General features: G+C 36.7%; 1 protein-coding gene and 1 pseudogene across 1 annotated transcript; one reads left to right on the top strand and one right to left on the bottom strand.

Annotated features, from left to right (window-relative positions):
- Positions 1–560: 560 nt before the first annotated feature.
- Positions 561–23,204, bottom strand: LOC138315473 (scavenger receptor cysteine-rich domain-containing protein DMBT1-like). The gene is made up of 7 exons (XM_069256521.1): positions 22,942–23,204; positions 17,174–17,438; positions 16,478–16,568; positions 14,786–14,968; positions 13,810–13,948; positions 7,343–7,503; positions 561–5,123 (listed from the first exon to the last, which is right to left on the bottom strand). The coding sequence occupies exons 1-7, from the start codon at positions 23,001–23,003 to the stop codon at positions 5,116–5,118; spliced, it is 909 nt and encodes a 302-aa protein (XP_069112622.1). The 5' UTR covers positions 23,004–23,204; the 3' UTR covers positions 561–5,115.
- LOC138315472 (uncharacterized) lies at positions 11,622–13,718 on the top strand (annotated as a pseudogene).
- Positions 23,205–24,576: the final 1,372 nt, after the last annotated feature.

The following is a 24,576-nucleotide window of genomic DNA, read 5'->3' as shown; positions in this document are numbered from 1 at the left end:
ATTACTACATATGGAATTTGAGAAAGATCCTTTCAGTACTTTCTGAGATTTATAACAGTACCAAACTTCAATTATCATCTTGTTGACCGATTGGTCCGAAAATGCAATATGCACAACTAGACCACAAGGGGAACCTGCACATGAAATTTGAGACAGATCCCTTCTTTACTTTCTTAGAAATAGCGGTTACAAATTTCAATTGTCAAAATCCAAGATGGCGTTCTGTCGGCCACCTTGTTCACCAATCAGTACCAAAATGCAGTAAGCATATAACTAGAGACATAGGGGAACCTGAACATGAAATTTGAGACAGATCCCTTCAGTACTTTCTGAGAAATAGCATTACAAACTTTAACTATCAAAATCCAAGATGGCTGCCTGGCGGCCATCTTGCTGACCGATCAGTTCCAAAATGCAATATGCATAATTAGGGCCCTAGGGGAACCTACTAGAGGATTCCTTAATCACTTTCTGAGATATAGCGGTAGGCCTAACAAACTTCAATTGTCAAAATCCAGGATGGCGTCCTGTCGGCCACCTTGTTCACCAATCGGTCCGAAAATCCAGTATGCACAACTAGGGACCTGGGGAACCTGCACATAAAATTTGAGAGAGATCCCTTCATTGCTTTCTGAGAAATAGTGGTAACAATCTTTAACTATCAAAATCCAAGAAGTCTGCCTGGCGGCCATCTTGTTGACCGATCAATCCCAATATGCACAACTAGGGCCCTAGTGGAACCTACATATATGAAATTTGAGAGAGATCCCTTCAGAACTTTCTGAGAAATAGCGGTAATAACAAATGTTAATGGACGGAAGGACGGACGGACGGACGGAAGGACGGACGACGGACCACGGACGAAAAGCGATTTGAATAGCCCACCATCTGATGATGGTGGACTAAAAATGCGTCAACTATGTGAAATATGTAAATCCTTTTTTGTGGCTCTGTACAATCTATGCCGTGTTGCGAATTTCTCAGCATATCGTATTATCCAAAAGATATATAATAGGTGAGTTGCAGAGTCATTACACAATCTTTTAAAAGTTAACAAGAAATATCAACACAAGAATCAAAGTAAAACTTTATTAAACAGAAGAGGCGCATGGACCTTAACGTTCATCTGAGTTCGGATACAGAATGAAACAAAGACAAATAAGTACTATATATTGGTTCATCAGCATTGAAGTTAGCCAGTGATTTTATAAATGTCACTTTTTTAATTTAATTCTAATTTTGGTGTTTAGTTCTATCAAATCTGTGAATTCAGAAGATTTTTTGATATTTTAGTCATTTTTACCTCTTTTGGCCCCGCCTCTTTTCCCCTAGGGAACGGCCTGGACCAATATGGATATGATGTGAAAATGCTATCTCAAGCTTATAATTCTAACCAAGTTTGACTCATTTCCTATGAAAATTGAGCAAATAATGTTCATAGATGTGTTTTTCCTATATAACTTATCGTAAACTTGACCCCTTCCACAGGGGCAAATGCGAGATTTCAGGGTCATATAATTAACAATTTTTGTAAAGGGCCTAAAGGCCTTCTACCCTACCATTTCCAGAATTTCAGAAGAAGATTTTTTAAATTTTAGCCATTTTTACCCCCTTTGGCCCCTGGGGATCGGCCAGGATCAATATAGCTATGGTGTTAAAATGCTATCTTAGGCTAATAATTCTAACCAGGTTTGACTTATTTCCTACGAAAATTGAGCAAACAATGCTCATAATTTTTTGTCCTAGATAAACTATAGTAAACTTGACCCCCTCCCCAGGGTGAAACGTGAGACCCCATGGTCATATAATTCACAATTTTTGTAAAGGGCATTAAGACCTTTACATATATAGAGAGTATTTGATACTACCATTTTAAGAATTACAGAAGAAGATTTTTAGGTCATCTGACCCGAAGGGTCAGGATGACCAATAGTCCCAGAGGCCCAGGATACTCATATTTGACATGCAACATGCTGGGATGAAGGCCTACCAAGTATGTTCAAATGAATGACCTTGACCTCCATTCAAGGTCACAGGGGTCAAAAAGGCGAAAATCTTTAAACGACTTCTTCTCAATAACCAAAAGGCCCAGGGTACTCGTATTCGTCTCAGGTGACCTAACAAGTGTAATAGTATATGGAGCTTCGAAAATATCAAAATATCTACTTCAATCTACATGTATCATACTATGGTACCTCATTTTTGTTATTAAATATTGTTGTTTAAACTTACAAAAGTTGCACAAAGTCAGACCCCATTTGGAGTAATCGTCAGAATAAAATGAAAAAGTTGAATTATAAAAAAATAAATAAAAATATTGAAAATGTCAATTTTGAAGAAAAAGGTTTTATGTAAAATAACCGTCTGATATCATTAACATGAAGTTTCCTTAGTTTTTACACTTAATCTGACTTTTTGATTGGCCGATTTGTTGTGATAAATAATTACTACCTCTATTGGGAAAAATAACAACTCCGAGAATCAAATACCTAGATCAAATACCTACGTGTATCAACACAATAAAATCGGAATATTGATTGATGCTCAGTTACCTACAGTCGCCGCCAAAACACAAATCCAGTAAATTGCATGATAATTTTCTATTAGTATCAATGTTTCTACTGCTTGACACATATGTATGTTATTGCTTTAAAGTTGTATTGCTGCTAATTTCACTGTAACGATATGTAACTTAAACATTTGATATTTAAACATTGACATGTAACTTGATGATTTAGCTCCCCAAAAGCATATGTCGGCCTATAAGAGAGCCGAAATCTAGGAATCATATATTCCTGGTTTTGAATAAAGCGCCTTCAATCACCGCCATGTTCAGTGACTTCGGGTTTTGTCGGATTCCGAATCGTATCACGTGACTGACGTTCGACACGACCTGCACGTGGTGAGCCAGGTAACTAGCGTAAGCACACATGTGTTTGTTTACGTTTTCCTTCTGGCTTATATGAGCAAATCATGCTGGTATATGTCCACAGATTGAGTATTTGAAACATCCAATTTACACATTACCGTAAAATGTTGTGTGTATCAAATATTGTAATGTGCGAGCATTATTTTCTTTGTAGATAGAGTCTGATGAGGTCGACCACATGTTTTGTTTATGAAAAATTGTTGATATTTTCTCTTGGTTTCACAACTCTCGTTTTACTTCGAGATTGTCGCGACGATGTTCGGAAGAGTTCGGAATGATTCGTCATCTTTCGAGCCTATTTTTCACGTGTACACGTTAAAAAGATTTTTTACTTTTATAATTAAAGATACTTCCAGTGCTGCAACTTTACAAAAAATGGTAAAATTAGCAAGTTTAAAACTCAGACAGACGGAGAAAAATATGTATAACACTTAAACAGTTTTCACTATGACCAAAAGAGCGAAAGTTATAGACCATACAACTTTAAGTGAAATAACTATATTAATTCATTTTCAATTTAACAGACCAGAAGGTCAACTTACAGACTAGATAACAATACATTCAACATAAATATAAAATATCACAGTAAGGACTAGGTAAAAGAGAAACAGAAGTAAACATCCAGCTACAAACTAATGTAAGATTGTCTGTAAACGGGGTTAAAATTGCGCAATGGGTAAACGAAACATATCACAGTCAGACGCACAGTTAATGCCATTAAAACTAGATTGCATTCGGTTTAAGATACTTTACTTTCTCATATTAACTCTACTATGCTGGCGATAAAATTGATCAGAACGACTTGAATGTAAATTACGACTAGGGACTAAAAACACGTTTGGTTGACTAGATAAGAACAATTCTAAGTACAGTGTGTATATGTTTATAATCGTAACATTTTCTAAATATTGGTTTGTAATAAGTACTTTTTTTAAAAGAAATACGACGTATCATTTCGATAATTAAAAGGACATTATCATACAGTGATAGAGAGCGCAACAAGGGCACTATAAATCACTTCGACAGCCTTGCATCATGGTTATGAAATCACCGACTTATCAGGAAAAGGTAAGGTGGCGTTATCGAAAAGTCTAAAAAGCGAAAGATAATGAAAGCAAAAAAAAAAAAAAATTAATGATAGGTCAGCGGATGGGTGAAACATTGTGTTCTAGTCGAATAAAAAAACTTTCCATGCACAAATGTAGTTGAGTACATAGAAGATAAATCAGAATTTGGGCCACCACAGACCTAAGACATCGTCAATACATCGTAAATAACAAAAATCTTCATGATTGCATTGTTGCATGTATGATTACTATTAAGCCTTTCTTCAGTTTCTAAAATTGTTCTTTATTGTTTTCGTTTCGATTTATTAAAAGGACAATTCAATGAGGATAATTTTGTTACATAACCACGAAGCAAAATATGACATAAATGTATTGTTCTACATTCCTTATGAAACATATAACAAGAAATGTTGACAAATTCCACGACATTGTGAAGTATTTTGATTGATACGATTAAGCAGGTAGAACATGTATGCTTGCCCATACCCGAGCCAAAGTCACGTACGTTAACCAAATGCAATACATGATCAATGAGGAGTTGGGGAAATTATATCTAGACAAAACATTCACCTAATAACATAAACACACTCTATAGTAAGAGCGATTTGAATAGTTCTAGACAAAATTTATTTACTACACTGGCATGGGCCAGGGTTCGGCATACAAGACATCCAATCACTGTGTGCAATGGCGGAAAGTTTGAATATTTCACATACATCTACATTTCACTCAAGTGGACTTTTCTGGCATATCACAGTAAAACTAACTAATCTAATTACCATTATAACTGTTTTGTTTCCGATATATACAATTGTAAGCATTTATTTGTTCAGATACAAAATTACATTGGGTCCAGTAGCAGATTTTAGGAAAAAAATAATTGTACAATGTATACTTGTATCTAGGACGTTTACATTGAACTCCAACATATATAGTATTTCGTTTATATAAACAAAAATCTTTCTAGAGTCACTTTGGACTAAACTCAATTTACACATGCATGATTTTTGTTCATTTGTAAGTTCCTATTGGTTTCATGATGATGGTCCTTCATCTTGTTGCTTTCCTCCTCCGTGTCCACTCTTGTATTCCATGTTGCCTTTGATATTGGGGACCCTTTTATGGATCTGAAAAAAACTAAATATGAGCTAAACTTCCACCACAAAGGAATATTTGGTATTGGAGTGTCGTATGTTAGACATAGGCTATCGTTGTTTTTTCTCATATCTTCCAGTGACATACTTTAAAATACTATACTGTCGTACTATAAAAGAACTTTATTTATGAGCTTTGATGTCACTTTGTTTTAATTTTTTCGGTGTATGAAAGAAATTTTGTAAACTGTGTAATTCCGCGTTACATTTGCATCCGCCATTCTATAATGACTTCATAATGCACAATACATGTAATCTGATATGAAAGAGTCTTGTAATCTTTGAAGTGTTTTATAAAAAATTAAATACTTCCTGACATCATCTTGTACACTTGATGTTTGATTTTGTTGGTAAAATGTGGTAATTTCTCACAGTGACAAGGCCGTTTGTCACTCGGCAAAATGTGTTTTTTTTTCCCGATAAGTCAATTGACTATTTACAGATGAACAAGAGATCCCAGAGGAGTCTTGGCGCCCACCAAAGAATGATCTACGTCTGATAATGGAAAGAGGGATCTTTTCTCTGCTTTTTACTACGTATTACTACACATGAAATTTGAGAAAGATCCTTTCAGTACTTTCTGAGATTTATAACAAACTTCAATAATCAAAATCCAAGATGGTAACCTGTCGCCCAGCTTATCGACCGATCAGTCCCAAAATGCAATATGCACAACTTGACCCCTAGGGAAACATGCACATGAAATTTGTGACAGATTACTTCATCACTTTCTGAGAAATAGCGGTAACAAACTTCAATTATCACAAGAGATCCCAGAGAGATCTTGGCGCCAACCAAAGAATGACCTATGTCTGACAATGAAAGAGGGATCTTTTCCCTGCTTTTCAAACTTTTGTAAACAAACTACATATGAAATTTAAGACAGATCGCTTCATTACTTTCTGAGAAATATCGAATATTTGACAAAGTACAGGAATTGGCTAGCGAATTCCACAAACGTGAATATATATATATATGTGTGTACTAGAATGTTGATTCTTAAACAACTTTCAATCCCCATTTATCATGCTTTTGGGAAATAAATTATCAAAGTACCAAATTTTGCTGAATGACAGAGTATATACCCTTATGAAAATAACCAATGTTTCAAAACAGCAGAAAACCCCTCATATGAAAGGGGGGATTCCGCACAGCTAGAAATATCGAGTCCACATGCGCAGGCAGAAAAAGTGGAATATCTCAAACAAACTTTGTAATGACGTACACATGTACAGGACCGATTCTGAAATTAACCTAAAACTCATCGAATACGAGTAAAATACCGCAAATGGGCTCTTTGGGTCAAGAGTAATTTTTAATTTTTTACCGATCGATTAAAAAAGGTTGCTCGATCTCTGGTAAACACTTATATGTGCTCTCGACCTCACGCCAGATCGATTTTACGCTTTATTGAACAGGTCATATTGTTTCCTGAAGAGGTCTGCCACGGAGTTACTCAGTAAATGCAAACATGTCAGGTAGTTTCCACAGAACAGGTAAGTACAGCTGGATATTTTGAATTTTATAATATTACATTGATCTATGTGCATACTTAGCAAGATCTTGAAGACTAGCTGTATACACGGGGATTTGGCATGAAAGTCCAACCAGCAGTACATAATTATGTACATAAATAAATTCGCGCGAAGTCCATGTGTTGCTCATTCTAAATCAGGCAGAAAAACGGGGGGTCCGTGTGCTTACTTTTTTGCCCCATTTCAATATCTGTTATTTTTTAATATTTTAGAGTAAAAACTAAAAGTGCTTTATTTACCACGAAGGTTTTTCATTACAGCAAAAATAAACTCGATACAGCTAAAAATACTAGCACAGTGATGATTTAAGTAAAAACAATTTAAGCAAAAAATGGTAAAGCAAAAAATTGGTAAAACTTTGGTTCTATTCAAAGCAAAAAAAGCACATTTTCAAAATTGCCGCCAAATGGGTCATTTTTTAAAATCCCCGTATAAAAAAACTACTAAAAATAGAAATGTATACTTTTTACCGAATTTGCTACTGGCAACTTCTTTGATCTATGTCTAACGAGACTTCAACGGGACTGAAACCTCAAAAGAATACATCCTTAAGTAATTATCCTCATAAGAAAGAACTAAATGAAGTACATTTCATAAACGAAGGTTAATGTAGATCTTAGCGATGTTTGTGAAAACATAATGCGACTTCAATCTTACCACAGACAACCCCAGACCCGTGAACGGGTGTGCCACCACAATCATAGCAAATCCATCCATCGTGTTGACAGCTAGCTAGTGAGGCCTCGGACCCAGTACAGGCTAACATATGGAACCAGATTTGTCCTGAACTTGGTTGACTTGTAGTTGCTGATCCTCCACTGGAAATATGTAAGTCACAAGCAGCGATAAAATAGGTAGTCTAGGACGCATTGGTCTCCTAATAAATTTGTGAAACCGATCAATTTAATAACAAAACATATATTTATACGCAACTCTTATCATAGAGGACCCTCTATGAACATTGTGAGATTGGACATGAAAGCCTGTTGAAACAAGAGGCATAAGGACCTTAACGGTCATCTGACTACCTTAGCAATGGTCGTATAAGAAATTAATAAGATATTGTGTCATGGTGACCATCTTCGATTTGGGATCAATCCAAGATGTAACAACACCTTGTCAAGATCATATCAGGATCATTTCAGACAAGTTTCAGCCTAATCGCACCAGCAGAACTTGAGAAGAAGTTCAAAATGTGAAAAGTTTACGGACGGCATACGACTGACGGCGGACATGATATTGATGAATATGGGTCAGACACGTAGAACAGGTTGGCTCAAGAAACCGATTTGCTACTATATATATCGCGATCTTGTTTTTACAACCAAATGTTTCTTAACGTGCATATTTGATATTTTCTGAACTTAACACGTGAAGGATATATTTGTATGATTAATATTCAGATGACTTTATCACCTTTGAATTCTTTTACTTCAAACTACTTGATTGTATAAATTTGACCCTGGCAAATTGCCTAATTATCCACGACACTATGTGCATGCCTTTTGAGTACTTCTTTCTGGGTATGTATGTGTTGAGAAATTCTCACCTGTGTCAAAACGTGACCTTCCTCGCGATTGGTCAAGTTTGACCCTTACCATTCATTGTCCGAAGTTGGCGGGTTTTCGGTCATTGCGAGATACACACTTGTCCAGTGCGGACGTATAATTTTCTGTTACGACATTGCGCTGCTAGTATGAGCTTCTTGTAGGCCAAGAGTAGTCGCGCACCTTACGACTAAGTTACACGAGTTTCACAGACGAATGGGACATTGATTAATCACCGAGTTCCGAACTGGTTAAAGGAAGTGCCTTACGTTCGAAGCTAGTTTGACTTTATTAAGATATAGAACTCGATCTATAAAAATATGAAATCCTCGTCTCCGATGGCCTGAAAATATCTTGGGTCATACATCGGAAGTGCAACATTTCTAAGCACTAGGCTACTACTATAGTCAGGATTCCAAACAGGGATAACAGTCCGATTTAGTGTGTGATGGCGTACAGTAATAAATCGGGCGTGAATTGAGTGCTGCTCGTACGACACAGGTATTGCAACAAAAACAACAAAAGATTCGAGGACTACGCAAGCAGTTGGAGGAGCTTGACAGGCGTGAGGGTGTCAAGGACGATCCGTGTTGCAACCGCACAGGTGAGGCAGAGAGACGTTTTGATAACGACATAGACTTAAATAGACTTCGCAAAATGGATGATTTGGTATTCAAAGCTAACAATAATCTTAGACAATTTGAGAGGCGCAGTGGGCCGAATTTCGACGATTCCAGTTCGTCTGAATCGGACGGATCTGGGGACAGTCGAAGGTCTATGCCAGCCAAAACAGTTAAAAAGTCAGGTTTGAAAATCAAGGCAGTCAGGTTTGAAAATCAAGGCAGGTGAAAGAGTGAGGTACCCTCAAGCTTATCCTCATCATTATCTTCAGTACGAATTTGTGAACAAAAATATAGAATTCTCAGAGCTCTCGTTGAGATTATTTGTAGCGGGAGAGCTTGAAGTGATTGCTCGTGCAGCATCTGAGGAGGAAAAGTTTGGGCGTACCTCGCTTTTGAAAAAAATCACATATTACAGTAATGTTTACGAATGGAAGGCGTTGTTGTCATGGTATGCAGCCTGGTTGCGTAGAATTGAATTGGGAGAGAGAAGGTGGAGGGATGACCCCACTTCTATCGAGGTTCCCATTTTAGCAAAGCACGTGTTGAGGTCAGATAAGCAGGAAAAATTCAAGTCGGGGGCAAATAATTCGGCTCATGGGGAGAGTACACGGGTATGGTTTTGCGTATTGTTCCAGAAGAACAGATGTTCAGAGGCTGGGGATCATGATGGTGAGATTAGGGGGGTTAAACGCAGACTCCAGCACATTTGTGCCACTTGTTGGAAGAAGGACTCTGTCAAACGGGTTCACCCAGAGTGTGCTTCAGCCTGTCCCTATTCGTTATGACTAGGCCAAGGCAAGTCATTTCCAGAATCCTCTTGTGTTGATTGGTTTCTCCCTAGTTTTGTTGATTTCTCAGAACCAAGTTCAGAAGGTGAGTTGCTGGAATGTAAAAATAGTAGTAAACTGGATAGCGGAGTCCAAGGTTCAGCCCTTAGGGATAGTACTCCAAATTTTTTAGGTGCTAGGATTCCAGTCTACTCTAAGTTTAATCTAGAGTTTCTTAGGGAGAGATTGAGAGAATATAAAGATCAGGAGGTCTGTGACCTTATCAGATTTGGGTTTCCTGTAGGTATTATTAGGGAACCGGACGTGTTGACTGAGTCGGGTAATGTGTTTTATCGCAGAAATCATAAGGGGGCTAGGGATTTCCCGAAAGACATACAGCAGTATCTAGAGAGAGAAGTAGCCAAGGGTACAGTTTTAGGCCCTTTCAAGAGTAACCCGTTTGACTCCCACATTGTTATCTCTCCGCTGAACACGGTTCCCAAAAGGGACTCGGATGAGAGGCGAGTTATACTTGATCTTAGTTGGCCAGAGGGCACCTCAGTTAATAGTGCTATTCCTAAGGACACATATTTAGGTAAGCCTGTTATTCTCTCTTATCCTAGGGTAGATGATTTGGTGGACATAACTAAGGAGAAAGGGAGAGGATGTCTTCTTTTTAAAAAGGACTTGAAAAAAGCATACAGACAAATACCTGTAGATCCTTGTGATATCCCTTACTTAGGTTATGTTTGGCAAGGCTCTATTTATTTTGACAGAGTGTTGTCAATGGGCCTTAGGTCAGCTGCTCAGATCTGTCAAAGGGTAACTAGTATTGTGTCTTACTTAGCCCTTGAGGCGGGATACCAAGTGTTGAATTATTTGGATGATTTTGCTGGGGCAGAGGTTCCACAGAAGGCTTTTGAGGCTTATGAGACCCTAGGGTCAATTCTACAAGGTTGTGGGTTAGAAGAATCAGAGGAAAAGTCGGTCCCTCCCTGCACAGAAATGGTGTTTTTGGGTGTCCTGTACAATTCTGAAACACTCACTTTAGAGGTCCCTAGGTGGAGGTTAGAGGAGATAGTTTCCTTAGTTGGGGCCTGGCTAGGTAAGGAGGTGGCGAGCCTCAGAGAAATACAGTCCTTGTTAGGGAAGCTGGTGTTTGTGGCCTCTTGTGTCCGGCCAGGTCGTCTGTTCATAAGCAGACTTTTGAATTGGCTCAGAAGTCTTCACTCAGGCAATTCGGTAGTTTTTAGTGTGCCTGGTGAAGTTCGGAAGGATTTGCAGTGGTGGCATTTCTTTCTAGAGGATTACAATGGTGTCTCTATGATGTCACTGGAACTCTGGTGTTCTCCGGATGAGGAGTTTGCTTCTGACGCCTGTCTGTCTGGATGTGGGGGCTTTTTTGCAGGTAGGTATTTTCACACGGTCTTCCCTGAGGAAATTATGAGACAGAAGCTCAGTATCAATGTGTTAGAGCTTCTCTCAGTAATGATTTGTGTGAAGCTGTGGGGTAGGCTATTACGGGGTAAGAAAATCCTGATCTGGTGTGACAATGCTTCCACAGTAAGTGTTCTCAACTCTGGGAAGGCCAGAGCAGTGTTCATGCAGAGCTGCCTGCGGGAAGTTTGCTTTCATGCAGCCCAGGGAGAGTTTGAAGTTAGGGCCAAGCATATTGTGGGTGCAGAGAACAGAATCCCTGATCACCTATCACGTTGGCATCTCAGCGACTCTCATAAGGAGGCCTTTCTCCAATTGACAGGAAGTGTTGAGGTCTGTGAATATAGAATAAGTCCAGAGATGTTCAATTTCTCTCACGATTGGTAGAATAGTTTCTACTATTCGTAGTTATTATGACTTAGTCATTTGCTGGCATTGTCGCGTATATTGTATATATGTTTCTCGGTGTGTTTGACTAGGTGGAGGTAGTTTGTCCCTCACAGTTGTTTCCCCTGTTGCAGGTTCACCCCTAGTTACCCTGAAGAAGGATTTAAAAGAGTCCATGAAGGCAGCGTTCGCAGCCGGCACTCAACAAAAATCTTCAAACTCAATGGAAGGCATATTTTTTGTTTTGCGAAGCCTTTGGACTGGTAGCCATTCCCACTTGTACAGAAGTTTTGTGTTTATTTATTCAGTTTTTAAGTCGTTCCATGAAAAGTTCAGACTCAATAAGAAATAAGAAATTATGTTAGTGGGGTCAAATCATTGCATTTATTGTCCGATATCCCCTTTGAAGTCAGGAGCTATGAGGTTAATTTGGCCTTGAGAGGTATTTCTAGGCTTAACCCACACCTCCCCGTCCAGGCAGCCCCAATAACCCCCTCAATTCTCCAGGATATTTACAGAATCTTGGATTTGTCCGACCCTTCTCATGCCAGCTTCTGGTGTCTCTTCCTTTTCGCCTTTTTCTTATTGGTAAGAAAATCTAATTTGGTGGCAGACACTGTCAATACTTTTGATAGGACGAAGCAGTTGCTTAGGCAGGATGTTTATCAAGAGGGCAACTTACTACTAGTGGTTTTAAAATGGTCCAAAACTAATCAGTTCGGCCGTCGTTTGGTAAGATCCCCCCTCATTGCCATCCCCGAGTCTCCTCTCTGTCCTGTCAAGGCCTTCAAACATATGTGTGCCCTGCTTCCAGCTCCCCCTTCCAGCCCGGCTTTCTTGCTTCCTGAGGGTAAAAAACTTAGGCCAGTTACATACCCCAAGCTTCAGAGCTTTCTGCGGGATTCGTTGGCTCGAGCAGGCTATAACAGTAAACTTTTCTCGTCCCATAGCTTTCGGAGAGGGGGCGCCAGTTGGGCTTTTCGTTGTCAGGTTCCGGGGGAACTTATTCAGCTTCAGGGAGATTGGGCCAGCGACGCATATAAGGCTTATCTGGATTTTTCTTTAGAGGATAAGTTAGCCGTTTGTAGGCATGTTAGGGATGCCATTATAGTTAATCAGACTCGTTGACCGTATGACTGTGGGTTATATTTTTGGGGGCCGATGGCTTGGCGGGCGGATGATGGTGTATTTTTCAATGGTGCATGTGCAAGTTATGTCTTGTGAATGTGGCAATGGATGTATGTGCTTAATATTTATTAGTCGCAAGCTTCCAGTGTGTTGATTTGTGCTAAATGTGCTAGTTTGCTAAATGTGCTAGTTTGCTAAATGTGCTAGTTTGCTTAATATATGTTGCTTTTATGTAATATGTTTATAAGGGGGTGCAGTGCTTTCACTAGTTAATTGCTGAAATGTATATGATGGACTTTAGTGATTACATTCAGCTGTAGTGACATTATCGAAATATGTGAAGCACTGCACCTCTTTCTTAGGTATATAATTGTCTTTTCATTAAATTATTCCGGCAAAATTTCAGTCCTTGATTGTTTATCGATCCATAGGGAGGTGGAGAATTGTATAAATTTGACCCTGGTAAATTGCCTAATTATCCACGACACTATGTGCATGCCTTTTGAGTACTTCTCTCTGGGTATGTATGTGTTGAGAAATTCTCACCTGTGTCAAAACGTGACCTTCCTCGCGATTGGTCAAGTTTGACCCTTACCATTCATTGTCCGAAGTTGGCGGGTTTTCGGGCATTACGAGATACACACTTGTCCAGTGCGGACGTATAATTTCTGTTACCCACCCTCCCTTCCCTATTCAGACGTGAAATTTTGCTGGTTAAGGTAAATTTGTTCCGGTTAAAGAACGAGACGGGCGGATGATGGTGTATTTTTCAATGGTGCATGTGCAAGTTATGTCGTGTGAATGTGGCAATGGATGTATGTGCTTAATATTTATTAGTCGCAAGCTTCCAGTGTGTTGATTTGTGCTAAATGTGCTAGTTTGCTAAATGTATTAGTTTGCTAAATGTGCTAGTTTGCTTAATATATGTTGCTTTTATGTAATATGTTTATAAGGGGGTGCAGTGCTTTCACTAGTTAATTGCTGAAATGTATATGATGGACTTTAGTGATTACATTCAGCTGTAGTGACATTATCGAAATATGTGAAGCACTGCACCTCTTTCTTGTGTATATAATTGTCTTTTCATTAAATTATTCCGGCAAAATTTCAGTCCTTGATTGTTTATCGATCCATAGGGAGGTGGAGAATTTTGGTAACGTTCATCAGTAGGCGATCAAGTAAAACATAACACAAACACACGTTATTTCGTTTAGAAGACACACGTAACCACTAACCTGTATCCCAGTTGCCGACAGGCAACTTTGGCCTCTGCTGAGCTCCAAGAGTGATCACAGACAGTTCCCCAGACTGCATTGTGGCAGATCTGTACCTTGCCAGCGTATGGAGTGGTCCCGTCTACTAGCCTGATGTCGTCTAAAGAAAAGTGTGATTACTGTTAACGTAGACAGGGCGAACAGCGCTCAAATAGAACTACCGCTAGAATAAGTACCTTCTACAATTCGAAGTTCGTCCTGTTTTTATATTAATGATCTGTATTATGTTAATATATAGTTCCGTTACATTGACAACGTCAATAACATAGCACTTTTTCATTTTTAAAGTGAACAGTCGGGCAAGGATGGCTAAAGTCGGTAAAAATGGTGTGAATGTATCCAGTATAATTTCTTATGAAATGGAAAAATAAAATCTCTCGTCAAAATCTGTCTGCGTACGAAGAAATTAATTTAAAGTATGGAAATTCTAAAACGTCCTCCCGGTTCACTATGTCCGTGGTTACATTTCCACGCAGCCTCGCTTTCAATGCTTTCAACCTTTCTTTACTTTAATGGTCAGATCTGGGAAACTAAGCAGAACTTGGCCGTCGTATTAATATGTGAGAACTTTTGGAAGGCCAATGAACGCGTTTAGACTGGTTTTCTTTGCCCGACTATTCACTTTAAAGATCGTTATAGTGCTAATTACCAAAAAGTTTTAGTTTCTTGTTCACTACAAGAGCATTGCTTAAAACAAAGCAACAGAAAAGAAAAAGACAAATCGGTGTGATAATTGAGGTCATGACCTCTATCAATAACTCTAGCATTCTAATTTGTATTTGATTAGGAAGATGGCCGACTCTCTGTATTGTACAATAAGGAAGTGTGTATTCGGTATCTTATGAAGACACAGTCAAGTTTAGATATAGATACATAACCGCTCAGTTAAGGACTGTTTAGATTGACCAAAAAAAGATTCATGGTTTGGTATACTTACTTTCCGCTACCACTTCGCACGTAGGCTCCGGTGGCCACTGACCATTCGCATGGCACGTTATATTGTTGTCTACGTAGCGGTAACATTGGTTTCCGTTACAATTGTAGGTTGCATTGTGTCCAACAGTTCTCGAATAGGAAGTAAGGCTGACATCCTGAGAGGTGTCTGGAGGTACTGGACAGTCTAACGAAGAATAAAAAGGTGCAGCTACTCAAAATATCAGTCGACAGATGTTGAAGCTGGCGATTTTGTAAAGAATTACAACTTTCATGACTGGAGGATACAATCACAGTGACCTTATGAGTGTGAGATTGACGGTAGGTAAGGTAAATTATTGGCATCTAGATATCACATTGCAATAACTATTAAACGCTTACTATAAACCAACCTTCAAAACATGTTCGCGGAGATTAATTTTCGTGGAATTCAAAATTATTAGAATTTCCGTACAATATAGATTGAGTAAATATTAATACGCGAGGTTAATCTTTCGCGGAATTAGTTGGATTGCGATGAGCATGAAAGAAAATCGCATGTAAACGATTATAAGACTCTTAAGCCTCGGGTTTTACGACATTTTGTGACCCTCGGGTAGAATATCCCTATCCTTCATATCCACATACGAAAGAGTATTTTTCTTTCATACTTCGACGTTTTATTGCAATTTTATAACTATAATATCCCGCCATTTTGAAATCAATGGCTGAAAGTCAATTTTTTCATACAGTGTTCATGAGAAATTACGTGATTTTTTCAACGAAAATTCCGTTGTTTGCATCTTTTATAGTAAAACCAGTCAAGTTTGTGAAAAAATGTTAAAATTTTACCGAGGAAATAGAGATTTTGTTGACGCCGTGACGTCACGAGGCTTTATTGCATGGGTAGCCATGCAATACAGCCTCAGGCGGCATGAGTGTATTGCCCTGGACCAGCCAGTATTACACCCGTAGGTATGAAAGAAAGTTAGTTTACAGTATGGTAAATCAGACAAGCTACATTCCATTTATTATGTATTATACTAGTTTTTCGCTTTTAATACAAACTAGGCAGCTAGTACTGTAAAGAAAATTATTTCTACGGCGAATTAATTTGGCATCCTTTTGAAGGATGACTTACTAGTATTAATAACGGACACATGTTCTTGTCTGATTCTTATGATTCTACTTTACTCTTGTTTGTTTTGCATGATTTTCTGAAACATACGTTGTTAAGTTATCAATAATGTTTAAAGATGTACTGATGAAATGCGAGATGTAAAGGACATTTAAGTTCATCGAGTCATGAATGGCGATAAACCTTTTATTTTTAATGGTCCGTTACGAGGTTGCAAAGACGTAAAAGGCGTATCTTCACTGTGAAAATGCTAACCCAACCCAACCCAATGCCGTATATCCGGTTATTTTCGTACTGGTACTATGATCGCGAATATTTGATTTGTGAGAAAAGGGCGAATTATAGCCAAATCCCAAAATTTTAAAACCGCTTATTTTAATAATCTTGTTTAAGTCCAAATCGCCGACGAAGATAATCAGCTATACTAGTACAAGGAAACTAACATCACATTGTTTACGAAGAACACAAATGCCACACCTATTACTATAGCATGCTTTGCAATTATAAAACATATATTGCTATATTAATATCGGTAAAGATTAATTAATAATTGCTTTCACACTAAGCTTAAAAGCGTACATTTTTTCACCATAGAATGTGCCATACTTCTTAGAGGAACACAAACATCGTATTCACCACTATTCACGGCAGAACACGATCCGAGCTTACTCTGTGAAAAAAAAAACATGGAGCAACAGTACTTAAAAAAGGGAAATTTGTTAAAAATATGCATATAATTCATTGTACTTGCAATTTCGTTTTTTATTCTTTCAGAATATCAATAAGTGCGTTAACGTTTTTGAGATGATTCCTTTACATGCATGATAGATAATGCTGCACTTCCTCATAATGTCAGCAATTATTAAAATATTTCGCTTTTGTTTATGAATTCGCGAATTTTAACAACATCTGCGAATTTAAGTTGCTATGCGTATGGTAATGAAATGTATCTGTTACCGTTCAAACAATGACCCATCCTCGATACTCCAGGGGTTACTATGACTGTCGTTATATTCACCCCTGTATTATCTCATAGTAAAACTGAAGGTTTTTCAGGAGAAAAAAAGGACCAATTATAGGCCTGCAGATAATTCATTTGAAAATTACAGAAAGAGAGTGACGCCCAACAGTTAACCACAGTGTACTGTTAATCGATTCTTTTGATGTATATCAAAGGATCAATTTATCTGTGCCTCCAGTTTCACTATAACATAGTCCAGGGGTGGATACAACGTCAGTGATAGCAACCCATGGAGTATCGAGGATGAAACTAACCTGGATAAAAGTAAAATTCGCTGTAGATGTCCATCCGGTGGGATTTATATGAGGGCCAGCCGACGCTTCCACCAGCTCACAAGTGAGGGACGTCCTCTGGAAGTTAATGGATACACACCGTCCTTCCATGGCACACAACCTCCCGCACTGAAGTATACCACAAGGTGTCACCACGTGGTATGCAACATTTCTCGTGTCGTCAACAAAATAGTGATTGTTCATGACGCATGATTGCGCGCAAGTCCAAGTCGCTATGAATGCCAAACTAAATTAACAAAAGAAAACCAATACTTACATAACAGCAAAATGATAATTCAAACTCAAAATCGTCTGTATACTAAAATAAAAACAAAATTCAGGCAACGTACATTGATTCATTTTTCTTTTAAAATAAAAATAAAATATTAAATTATAAACAGGCTTTTCGAGCAATTTTCGTTTAAATGTAAATCTGATGAATGGCCGCCGCAATATAACTCTGGGCTAGAGAGTTATTCTCTTTTGCTGGATCGGTTGAGCTTAATCTGGGGTCATCCATATGCATTTTCTGAAGAAAGTTACCGGGGATTTTTATGACCTCATCAGCATTGGACAACTCAAACCATTATCAATTAACTATTTAATAGTTTTATTGAAAATCAAAAAATCTTTGCCCTACCCCCAAAAATCAGTCTCTGTCATCCATCGTCCATCGTATATTGTATGTCTGTAAATAATTTACATTTTCTACTTCTCCAAAACCACTGAATCAAATTCAATGATTTTACAGACTTTCTTTGGTCTAAGGCCAATCAAAGTTGATTTTACAGACTTTCTATGGCCTATTAGGCCAATCAGAGTTGTAAATTTTATGGATCCACCCCCTTAGAACTGTTAAAGGGGCCAAAATGAGTCAATTTGACACTGTCACTGATATCTTATTCTCATCTTTGAGTGTTTAAACAAAAAATAGTTCAATATATATATGTTGTGGATTGGATATTGATTAGTTAACAAATGAAACATATATTTACATTTGTAACAGAATGAGTATATAACATGTATCTTGTCGTCGCGAGTCTGTCCCGTTTATGAACTCATTGCTATATCAAAATGTAATGTTTTGTTGGTGTTTTTTTTTTGCAAAAAATACATATGAAATATGAAAATACGGAAATCCAGTGAAATCTCATTTCATAACCTTAAATGTGACGAATGACAAATCGATTAAATATGGAGAGGAGAAAGAAGTGCGGTTGGTGAGAGGAGAGTGAAATAGTGGGAAACGAGAGAGAAGGGCACTAGATAGTAACTGGAGATAAGGTGGAGTGTAGAGGTAAAACGTACACAGGCAATATGTCTTCAGGTCAATTTCAGGTCAAATTTACATGTAAAGAGCAAAAAGTCATTTTAGGTCAAAACCTTGACCTGAAATTGACCTAAAATTCATATGAAATTGTATTTCACATGAAGAATTTTTCAGCTCAATTTCAGTAAAATAAATTCACATGAAAACGACCTGAAATTGACCTGAATTCAGGTAAAGAATTTGTCCTGAATTCACATGAAGATTTTTCGGGTCAATTTCAGGTCAAGATTTTTTTCAGGTCAAATTGACCTGAAGACATATTGCCGGTGTAGGGAATGGGAAGCATATAGAGTGAGCTATCATCAATACATGTGTACCTAGCTTTATCGCTTACTAAGCACTAGAGCGACGTACACCTGGGACCGAGGGATGAGAGTGGTTTTTGTTGGGGGGGGGGGGGGGGGGGGGGTTCGAAAGGATTCACAGACTAACACTTATTTTACCTATTACCTATTATCAGTTTTATGATAAAGGAGATATGAAAACCCATACTAATTACTAATTCAGCTAGATGAAAGCTTATGTATATTTCAAATATAAATTAACTGGCAACTCAAATGCCTCAGCTAATTACAACCGATACTTTTTTTTGCGCATGCATCAGCGCACAAATATGTCAGAAAGCTACACTGCTGAGCTGAAATTGACGTCAAGTTGCTCTAATATGGGACCATTGTCGTTAAATACCTGATGAAAGGTCCGTTAACAATGCGATGAAAGATACTGTTCTCTTTTAATAACAACTTCCATATCTATTATTAATCTTTAATATTTCTCTTTAATTACATACTAATAATGATATATAGTCTATTATAATTGTCTGAAATCGTTGTATTCGTTAAAGCAAATGGATGAACTCTGAGCGTAGGAGCCTAAATTAAAAAAAAATAACGGCGGATGTTTGCCTTAGTATTTACTGGTGAAAATTAATCGTTCTGAAAAAGAACATCTTCACGAACAAAGTGAGAGTACGACTGAGATTAGTTTGTTTCTTTTTTAACTTTCATGTAACACATAAAGTCAATGATTAAGAAATACCATAGATGAAAATAGTACTGTCGCCCATTTACCCATGGGAACATACGCCACAATTACAAATATTCTCACGCTAATGGAAAAGAGCATGCATGACGGTCAGGGAACATAACCATAATATTACACGATATCGATACACTATCAAAACACACTGTTTAAATAATCGATGAAACGTCTAATGAAAATGAATAACACATAGACGGTCTTTGCTAAAGGCTGTCACGTGAAAAACATAGTATTTACACGAATTATGTGCGTGTTTTAATAATTCATTTTGATTGGTGACTATTTCCGCATCAAACCATGGCAGAACCAATCAAATGAGAAGGATCTGGGTGATGAAATTAAGATACAGAAAAAAGTACATGTAATTCGGATGTTCTTCTTTTTTGCAATTCCATTGGATCATTGCGAACATAGTAATGACCTTGAACTTCTAAGTAGCAAAATCTTGAGTAGGTGTTTTACCGGTTTTTTAAGTTATGCTTGCTTGATTTGAATTTTGTTTACAAAACCCAAACATGGTAACATGTTTAGGTAGGATAAAACAGTTTATTTCTTGTGTTTTATTAAAATCAACAAAAAAAACCCCACTTTCCAAATACATTGGTCCCTTTCACAAACTTAAGCTATACAAAATTCATTACGTAATTATATTTTACAGTACATTGTGAAAACAACAGGGTAATATGGCTTTGACAAAAAATGATCAAGAAATTTACATGATGTCAGATGATGATATGCAGTACATGAGTACTTACATGTATGAATAATAATTAATGAACCTAACCTAATAGCTTTATTGATTACTCAAAAGTCAATTAGACCTATTAGAACCTTTTCAATAACAAATATCAATATTACAGTGCATAACATGATCACATATAATGACCTAACATCAGAACAATAAATGTTTCAATGGCAAAGCGTTTAATATGGGTTGGAAGCGTGAGTTTTATTTATAAAGTCTATCGCGTGATACAAATAATAACCTAAGGAAAATGCATATGGTTTGAATAATGCACTAGCAAATACAACAATATGTATTAAATCATTACCACTTTCTGCAGCCGCTACGATTTCAGGGCCCACTACCTTTCCGAAACTTTAAAATGGGAACGTAAATCGGGATTGATAATTGTGTAGAGTCGCATAAGTAAATAACTTAACGTAATACTTCACTTATCATTAACTCCTGAACCATTGAATTACAATAAATTAAATGTTAATATTGTTGATAACGTATTATGTTTTCAGCCGTTATTCTAATCACCGTGCGTTATTTATTTGATTTCGAAGCGCTAGCGGGCCTTTAACAATTAATGTTCAGCCCCGATTATTGTGATCAAACTACAACCAACTAAATCTCATATCAAATATCAAATATCGATCAATTGGAAATATATTTTAAAATAGTTGTTGAAATATGCCAATCGATGTTTGTATGATGTTTTTATGTTGTAGTACTTAAATATGTATGATTTGTTTTGTTTTGTTTGTGTATTGTTTATAATTCTTTATATATTTGTGTGTGTGTGTGTCTTTTTGTGCTAGTTTTGTTTTTATATACAAATATTTCATTCACTTCACTACACACATTAAACCAAAATAATTGAATTCCAAATCTTAATGTGAACACAATACTCAATACACAAGTAATTTTCTTAAAAAGTTTTTCCTTTTCCCTTTAACTATAATGGCTCTCAAAAATTATATTATTGTTTAAATTGAAGCATGCTGTGCGAGAGCCCACCTGTGCGAGGACAATGTTGTTCGTGAAGTTGACCCCAGGGCACCCCAACCCTGGCAGCTCTCACCAAATCACCTCATATACAGCTGGGGGAATTAAATATTTGTACTGTGAAGAAAAAAAAAGCACCCTTTCCCTTCCCCAGCACTTTTAAACAACAATAGTTTACCTTCCTGTAGTACTGACCAGTCACTAACGTTATAGATAGGGAGACGTTCTTGTTTCTGAATCCAAACCTTTTATTATACTCATTGTTATACTGTATATTAATAAAATATCATTTAAACCAAATAACAAACTGAAACTCTGTTTTCAAACAAACGTTTTGTATATTGAAAAAAACCCACGTGAATATGATATTTCCATCAGATACATCCAATAAAATAACATTACATAATTCATGTTGTAATGTGACAGTTTTAATTGACATTTACCTGAACTGATACTTGGATATCTCATTCTAAACGCGCTGTTGCTAGGTAACTAACTGTCCGTCTGTAATATTGATTTTTTCTCTCTCTTTCATATCGTTTTAGTTTTAATTGCACATGACAAGAAACATTGTTAACATTTTAAATATACATTTTTCACATATTTCATACTATCGTAAAATTGTTCACTGGTAATAAGATATATTCGTATACCAGACTAAGAATGTGTTTTGAGGACTAATTGTGCTCTTTGTACATAATCTAGTCGGATTATTCGTATATAAACTTATACGCAAAATAGTTATTAATATTGCTTGATATGTATGTAAAACTCCTTACAAAAAATAAATAAATAAATAAGCAATCAATACGTTTTATGTACACTTGTATCCCATTTCAGCACTCTGTACAATTGAATCTGGTGCTAAAATATTTCATACGCTTTCCTGATTTAGCTTGATTTTGAGCTTCTTATTGTGGCTTTCAACACAACTAGACCGAGAAGAAAAATAGGAAAGTGCTTACTATCAAAACGCACATTTTATATTTTGATATTTAGATATAAGTTTTTGCTTCCATTTTAAACAAATTGTATTTGCTTTCACGTATATAACAGTACAGAGACATATTACAATATACATAACTTTCTCACACACTATCTTACTTGGAAGAGGTACTAGTGCCTTTTGGTCAATATAGTGTTTTGAACGCCAATAATTCAATTCGCCCTGACTTCTCTTATATATATACATATTATACACATTATTCATAGTAATACTAACACTATCTGGTATTATGAGAACAGTAATAATTACGCCAAAAAATAGTCCTTTAGTTTATGTAATTAAAGTAACGATACATAGCTAGTTATTTGGATACAAGTTGAATAAAATCATATGTTAATAGCTTCACTGCTATATTTGTATGTATCATAACTTCACTACTATAATTATATGTATCTTAACGCACACAAAGCAAATTTGTTTATCTTCTAAATATGTGTTATATTTTCGCTTTAACAGAAAACAATGACCAATAACAGCTTTTCCTATAAACAAGCTTGTATTTTAGGACATTCTAGAACGCACTGACATTTTTTATACTGTTAATCACTTTACTGATGTCCCATTGTTTATAACATTCAGACTCTCTTACCAGTTTTATCATCCTACCAGAAGCAGTATAAAACTATTAATGCTCTTACCTGATGTTGATAAGGCGTACCACCATGACCATTGGAGCGGCCTCCTTTCCATATCGATGCATGCTTTGTGCCACTGCTCCAAACAACACGGATAGACAAGGGGTTGATCATATGATTAGCAACCCATGCAACTGATATGATAAGTCTCTGACTACAACGTGCGATTGCTATTATCAATTGTGAATGAGGTAAATGAGACATCTATAGGTTCCAGAACATAACGAAGTGAGGCACATAAACCGTAGGTAGGATTATTGCACGATGTGCATTATGAAACAGCTTTAGGTATATTGTCAACTTCATGTAAGTTAAATGGTAAATAAGACATTTATAGGTTCCAGAACATAAGGAAGTGAGGCACATAAACCGTAGGTAGGATTATTGCACGGTGTGCATTATGAAATAGCTTTAGGTATATTGTCAACTTCATGTAAGTTAAATGCTTATTATAAAATATTAACGTCCACCATATATCGTGATCTTGTTATAAGCGTATTGGAATATTGTGTCTATCTGGTAACGTTATAAAAGCTCAGCGAAGAGTGACTGTATGAATTCCGGAAATAGCGATCGCCGCAGCTAGAGATAAAAAAAAATAGTTTTCAGGTACTGATATTTGAGGGTACAGTAGGTTTGTCTTTAATATCTGGTATCCTGTTCTCAAACTCACATAATCCGCCACTAATTCGATTGCGCGAAGGAAACCAAAAGTCAGAGTGTTATTGTTTTACATATGCATTATCATTATTTTCTCTAGCATGTTCAAAGCTGAATCGTTAGGAAATATATACCTCTCTGATCGATAACTCGAAGGAAATCAAAAAGCAGAGAAATACTGTTGTTTGTTTTTTTCTGGTGCAAACTATTTTTACACTACTCAAACAGAAAGAGACCGACTCAATACACATCATTCATACCAGGAATTTACTATTTTTATCTGACTTTTGGATTTTTCTTTATATTATGATACTTATCAATATGGTATAACAAAGAATAGACAAACAACAAAGTAAAACTGTAACTCAGAGTCAGACAATTATTGACTGATGAGGCTTTTTTTACATGCATTATCGATTTTATTTGCTCTAGAATGTTTAAAGCTGAATAGTGAAAACTATATGTTTTAAAAATGATGAGAGCTATAAATAAAGTATTCTTCAATAGCATAATATGGACATGTAGCAACTCGGTCACTTACATATACTGTTGATAGGGTAACACAGATCTCTTTGTGTTTGAATGATAGAATCATTAAATAGTCATTACCTAAGAATCGTTAAACAATAAAGAATAACGTGAAGGCAGAAGAATGATTTTTTTGGAAATTTCTATTTTATCTAATGATGATGATATCAATTATATTATTTGATGAATGAGTGATTATGTTCAAATGTTACATACATGTACATGGTAATAGAGTATTTAGATGTAGATAATAAATGTGTAGAATATGTATGTATGTATGTATGTGTGTGTGTGTGTGTGTGATGGTGTGTGTGTGTAGGTATGTAAGTATGTACAGTTGGGAGCAAGCTAAACTTGGTAGTGAAGTGCACTGGAGTGCACAAGTAAAGTTAACTCCGGTTCACTAGCTAGTGCACTAGAGTTAACATCGTAGTGCACTAGAGTTCACAT

The sequence above is a fragment of the Argopecten irradians genome, chromosome 2, assembly GCF_041381155.1.
Source record: "Argopecten irradians isolate NY chromosome 2, Ai_NY, whole genome shotgun sequence".
NCBI classification, from domain to species: Eukaryota; Metazoa; Mollusca; class Bivalvia; order Pectinida; family Pectinidae; genus Argopecten; species Argopecten irradians.
Note: the sequence above shows the minus strand (reverse complement) of the source record. Positions and strands in the feature narration are given on the sequence as shown.